The following is a 6,391-nucleotide window of genomic DNA, read 5'->3' as shown; positions in this document are numbered from 1 at the left end:
ATACAATCATACGTATTGGGATCATTTGTATTAATGTGGACCGGAGGGAGAGGGTGACGAGCATACATTTCACTTTCCTTTTTTATTTCAATTACAACTTTGGTCATGAAGAATATGTTTCTCTGTTGTCGACGTTCATAAAGCATAAAACAACAGCATCAGAGCACAGTGCAGAGTCTCTAGATGAGTTTACAGTAATCCCTCGTTCTTATTAAACATCCATGTTGTAGTCCGTTGTATAGAACACTGTAGTTTCCATAGTTTCACCACAGCAGCAGACGCACACAATGACGTCCGCTGGCGCATCATAAACACGTCGGATAGTGAAAGTGCATTCGGATTCTCTAAAGTACCGCGGTCTCTTCTCCTAAGTCCTTTTGAATTCTCCTATCCACTATCCCTTAACCCCGTGACGTTTCACTCAGAGGTCAAGGAATAGGAGATAGGGTTAGAATTTAGGAGCTGATTTTTGGATTATCGGAACGCAACCTGGGAATAAGTGATGGAAAGATGGACACGAGAATAGGTGAATGTGGAGCCGTGATATGTTATCAATGGAAAAACGAATAGAACAATATACGTGGAAATATGTGTGACTCTTAAAAATTATTTTCTTTTTTATGAGCAAACAAACAAAGAATAATGTACACTGCAGCATCTCTCGGCCTTGGTTAAACAAATCTGCAAATAATTACTTGAAGCTTTCAACTATAAATTAATGTAGGAATAAATAGAGTTGTGCAAGAATAAGTCCTAAAACCCGGAAATTATTTAGCGTTGTACCACAAAATAAGACAATTAAACGTCATCACAGCAAACATGAAATCATTTGCATTTATGCTTCAAAAATCATAAAGTGGTGTTAATATGTGGAGACTATCCGGCTGAACATAACGTGTACATTTCATAAATGTATGTTTGCCACAGAGCTTATTATTTCCTGTAATATTTAAAAATCCAATGGAAAAATCAATTGGATTTTGTCAAGGGAGACTTTGTGATACTAACTTGTTCTTAAAACATGTGTCATCGCTGCACCACTGTGTAGGAAGAATGAGAGAATGAATGGCTTGTTAAAACTCAATGTAGTTTCTTTCGGAGGGGAAATAAAGGCACTTAATGTATAATGCAGACAACAGAGTGCTCATAGTGTTATGGCTGTTCTCTCTGCTGGGTAACAAAAACACAACACATTAAATATGTTTAGGGAACAAGTGACATTCATTAGATCTGTCAATCCACTCAATTTGAACTTGACTGTTTTTTGCTATTAATTTGATTTGTTTTGACCCTGTAATTGATTTCTTAACATGGCTTGATTAATAAACATTATTAACCAAACAACTGAAAGGAAATCAAATATATTGGCTTGTATTCAATTTTACAGTACCTTCTCTTTTTTATGTATCCATTCATTAATGTTAAGCAAGAAATTAAGATTGAAAAGGTTGAAAGTTTTCAGTAATTCCGATATTTCCTATTCTCCTGTGTACCCAACTGTTTGCAGCTAAAATGAATATATATTTTTGATATGATAGTTCTGCTTTATATTTTTTATAATTCCAATCATATATTGTATGTTTTAGAACTGATTTTGTAAGTTTCTTTTCTTTTCTTTACCCTGTAAAACTTCTGCTGACAATGTTATCTACTCTGAGGGATTCATAAAATACAAAGAAACAAAAAGTACATCTCTGTTTTATTGTAATAAGACATTATGCTTCACTGCATCATCATCTTCAATGTATTTGTCTCTTTTCCCCATAGCACTGCTGGCCTGCTGTGATGCCTTCAGAGTGGGTTCGTCTCAGAGGGTCATCCCCCTCAGCGCCCCCGGGGCTCGGGTGTTCCAGGATGAAGGCCCAGCCCAGGCACACTTCATCCAGGAATTAGTCAGAACCAAGCGCCACTCAGTGCCAGAGTTAGTGCGGGTCCAGCCTCATTTGGTTCACGACATGGGCCGGCCAGAGATCCACGAAACATCCCGTTCCAAGGACAAGATGGAGTCTGATAACTCCTCTCAGATAAACCCTCCACCCCCCGCAGGTCAGGAAGCAGTCAGGACCCGCCCTGCTTTGGAGGAAAATGTTGGTGTAGTAGATGACATGGAGGTGAGCATAAGTTCATGAGGATGTGTAATAAACTGCAAAAGGCACACCTAAAACATACTGGGGTAACATACAGTACATACATGCAAACCTCCATGCTTTATTAAAATTCAACATTCAAAGGCTTTATTGTTATATGCACAACCATTACAGCTTAGTTGTTTCAAAAGAAAATCTTAAGCGCCAGGCTCCTCAAACAATACAAAATACATTATACTTAAGATTTTAACTTAGTACTTTTTTTTTAACATATGTAACATTAAGCTGTCTGTGGCTCTTTCCTGCTTTAACGATGCAAATTTTCCCTCTGTGGGACTAACAAAGGTATTCTGATTCTGATTAAAGAAAATAATACGTTAAATTGTGCAATAATTTAGTGCAAATGACATAATGATGGAAGCAACATACAGAAAAACATACAAAAACAGGAATAAATGCATTTATGAAGGGAGCAGATATCATGTAAAAACATATAACATTAAATCATTTTGTGTCAATGTTTTGTTTAGCTTCAGAACAAATCTAGTCATTTATTATCGAAGGTAAAAACAATTTAATTAATTAAAACCTTTTTTAGTTCTGAATAAGTTTTGCTATGATCTCTGAGAATAGTTATTTTGTATCAAATATCAGAATCTATATTATAATCGGGTTTATTCCCAGGTTAATGTACATATACAAGGAATTTGCGTGGTGCAAACATAATCACAGCAGGAAGAATTAGGTTGTGAAAATGGAGCACATATTTCGAAAATGATAAAAAATGTTTAAAACAACAAGAATATTACAACGAATTATACTGTAGATTATATGCCCAACAAATATTGTTCCATTTCCAGCGTATGGTCCATCTGGTGGTTCCTCAGGATGCAGAAGGCTACAGGAGGAGTCCAGACTCCAGCGACCCAGACAAGGAGCTCATTGAGGGGCCAGGAGCTGCTGATGCCTCCCTGGAGGCGTCCGGCTTCTTCGGGACAGACATGGAGGACAGAGACAGAGGAGAGGAAGGAGGAGAGGACCGAGAGAGGAGAGGGGGAGAGGAGGAGTGGGAGAGATACAAGGGAGAGGACATAGAGAGAGGAGGGGGAGGAGCCAGAGAAGAGGAAGAGGAGAGGGGAGGAGGAACAGATGATCAAGGCCTCCATGTGTTGGATGCCAACCACACAACTCCAGATCTGGATGCTCTGATTGGTTAGTAGAAATGATCTTCTATTCAGCACCGAATCAAAATAGGCTGTTCACTTCACATATATGAGTGTTTAAAAGTCCTGAAACCCTGATAAAAGTCACAAATGTTGCTCTTCCGATTCCATCGTCCATGGTTACCACAAGTTAAGGGATTTGAATGTTGTGTTAAAAAATATAAAATACTTCAATAAATATCCAACACAGGTTTATTTCATTATCACAACCTCTTAAAATAGGCGATTCCATGACAGAATATTTTAACCTGTAAATATAAAGTGTCTTGTAAACATTTTTTATTATAGCCTAACCTTAGCTTTTTACTTCTGACATAAACATTAGTTTGCAATCATTTCTGCAAATGTAAGAATTCTCTGCAATATCCCAAAACAGTGCCATTTTCAAAAACTATTTATTCTAATGAAATCCTTTTCTATTGGTTGGATACATGTTCACAGCACCACACACAGTGAAATGTAGTCCCTGCATTTAATCCATCCTCATATTTGGAGCAGTGGGCAGTATCTACAGGGTGTTGGTTTGATGCCTTGCTCAAGGGCACCCTCAGACACCCTCAGACAACCTTATTAGCTTTGGTCACAAGCTTTGGTAAAAACCTGCTTTTACCCATAGGGAGGTTTCATCTTCACAGGCATCATTTGAGATGAAGATGTTTGCTGTCTCCTTGAAGTTATTAAATGTTTGCTCAGGGCAAAACCACAGATTCAGTCCAACATGTTACAGACTGATCACTCTGCTGCTCTTTGCTGGACACACATTATGTAAGTGGAAGAGCCTGGAACAGTCTGAAGATATTGGGTTTAAATATGAATTTATTACCGGATAAATAGAGACTCCTAGTGGAGGACAAATAGCTGTGAAGATTCTGGATTATAGCTAAATTATGTTTGATTTGCTTCCAGCATGGCTCTAGTGATGGTTGAATCATGATGGTTTATCGTTCCAACACTCTGGTTCTGACCGAAATATCTCAAAAAAACATTTCATGTCTTGGCATGAAATGTGGGTACAATCAATAATGTTCCCCTCAGGATGAATTATAAAAACTTTGATAAACATTCATAACCACATCAAACTTTCTAACATATTTGTTGATGGTCAATTTCTAAAGTATAAACTGTGCAACAGTACAGTAGGCCCACACACACTGCAGAACACCAGGGCTTTGGGAACACTCAAAATGACTTAAAATGATTTAATTCCCATTTAACCTGTTAAGGGGCTTTTTCCCCCCGAAAATGTATCCAACACAATTAATTATCGTGAGAGGCCTATACATGAAACACACACAAACAAATCTACTGACTTACTCCAAACTGCCAAATGTATTAATTAACACACTCTCACTCTGATACTCTATTTTGGCCTAGTAGAACAATAAGCAGCAGACTTTTACTTTTTATAATTTCTACTGGATCTTAGATCTGCGCATGGGCGTCATTTCCACTGGGGACAGGGGGGACATGTCGCCCCCACTTTTCAAAATCCCGTTTGTGTCCCCCCCACTTTTCAAATGTGTTTATTATAAATTTTTACGCAAGCGGTCATCGTCACGGAGGAGCGTCTGTGTGTGTGTGTAGCACGAGTGCATTTTGTGTGAGAGAGAGAGAGACAGAGAGAGAGAGAGAGACAGAGGCCGTTTCTCAATCGCGAGGAAACTGGCTTCCGAGCCAATATTTCAAGGATACTACGTCATCGAGTGCCGCTGAAGGACTGTTCCAATCTCCAGCATACTTGGAATTCCACCGAGGCCGCGTCCTTGGTTTGGGGATAATTTCGAGGCTGCACATGGGTAGACTTCGCGTCCTTCAAATCCCCACAATGCTTTGTGCACGGACCAATTTCAAAAACCCTTGCGGAGAATGGCTGAACCAACGCAGCGCAGCACACATTTAAATGTAAGTATGTAGTGGCGTAGAATATGTGTTGGTAAAAATGTTACTTTGTTGCATTTGTTATCACCAAAAATGTGTTCCGTGAAAGTAAAGCAAGTTCATAATTAGAGAGACATCGTGAGGTATTTATTTTCGGGACTATGTTGAAACCGTTAGAGAGAGTGGCACACTTGTTGGCCTGTTCCATTCTTCTTTGTTTTCCGAAGCCGTGGCTTGGAAGTATACTTGCTTCGTTTCTGAAGGAAGTGACTTGGAAGTATGCGACTACCAAGCCAGTATCCTCGCGATTGAGAAACGGCCTGTCTTCCGGTTGTTGCCTCTTTTGAATGACGAATACACAGTACCGCCGTCTGCTGGTAAGGAGAATTATTGCCACTCACGCATGCGCAGTTCGTACGTGCTTCTTGGCCGTCGGCTGAAGTCTTTGCGGTGTGTTCCAGTGCGACACATGGCCAAGACACAGAGACGCGAGGCGACACAACAGTCGGGGGGTCCGTATGTCAGTTCTTTCAAAGGGAGTCCCGAAATAAACTTTATTGAAACTAAACAAAATACTACTACTACAATCGATGACTAAATCGTAAATGGATTATCGAATCGGAATTATCGGAGTTCTCGACGTACGACTTCACAGATGAGATGTATAAAATCAGTATAAGTTACAACGTTTTTTTACAAAAAGAACTACGTTAACTACCCAACAAATATGTATGTCAATACGGTGTATAGTCCTCAAAATAAAATTTCGTCTTAAATTATTAACAATCGAATAAATGTAAATCGTAAGCGCTTTGCGGTGGTGAAACGGTTTCATCGGATATGATCGGCGAACGGCAATCTGATAAAGAATAAAGAATATTCCGAATTTACGATGTTTTACAAAAACACTGGACCACAGTTACAGAAAAAAATTTTGTAACCTTCCAGTAAATTTTTTTGCAAAATCACCCTGGTACAATCGACTGACTGTAATCGTTAATCGATTACTGACGCGATTTCATCGGAGTTGATCGAGAATCGTATCTGAGAATCAGTGACAAAACGAATAAATTCAGATGTATTTTTTGTAAAAGAAAGACTACAATACACTGCAACACTACAAACCTCAAGAGTACACTCGTACAATCAAAATGACTGTTCGTGGATAAAACGGATTCATCGGATTTCGCGGCCTGTTGTGGT

General features: G+C 39.0%; 1 protein-coding gene across 1 annotated transcript in view; it reads left to right on the top strand.

Annotated features, from left to right (window-relative positions):
* Nucleotides 1-1,767: 1,767 nt before the first annotated feature.
* The window catches only part of podxl2 (podocalyxin-like 2), a gene marked incomplete at its 5' end in the record, with an annotated part of 19,576 nt that continues 14,952 nt past the window's right edge, over nucleotides 1,768-6,391 (top strand). The window contains 2 exons of the mRNA XM_010766031.1: nucleotides 1,768-2,111; nucleotides 2,948-3,299. Coding sequence (XP_010764333.1) covers nucleotides 1,768-2,111; nucleotides 2,948-3,299 — 696 coding nt within the window. The remainder of the gene's footprint in view (nucleotides 2,112-2,947; nucleotides 3,300-6,391) is intronic.

Source organism: Notothenia coriiceps, unplaced genomic scaffold (genome assembly GCF_000735185.1).
Source record: "Notothenia coriiceps isolate Sejong01 unplaced genomic scaffold, NC01 NC01_scaffold00002913, whole genome shotgun sequence".
Classification (NCBI taxonomy): domain Eukaryota; kingdom Metazoa; phylum Chordata; class Actinopteri; order Perciformes; family Nototheniidae; genus Notothenia; species Notothenia coriiceps.
This window is presented reverse-complemented; position numbering and strand designations above follow the sequence as displayed.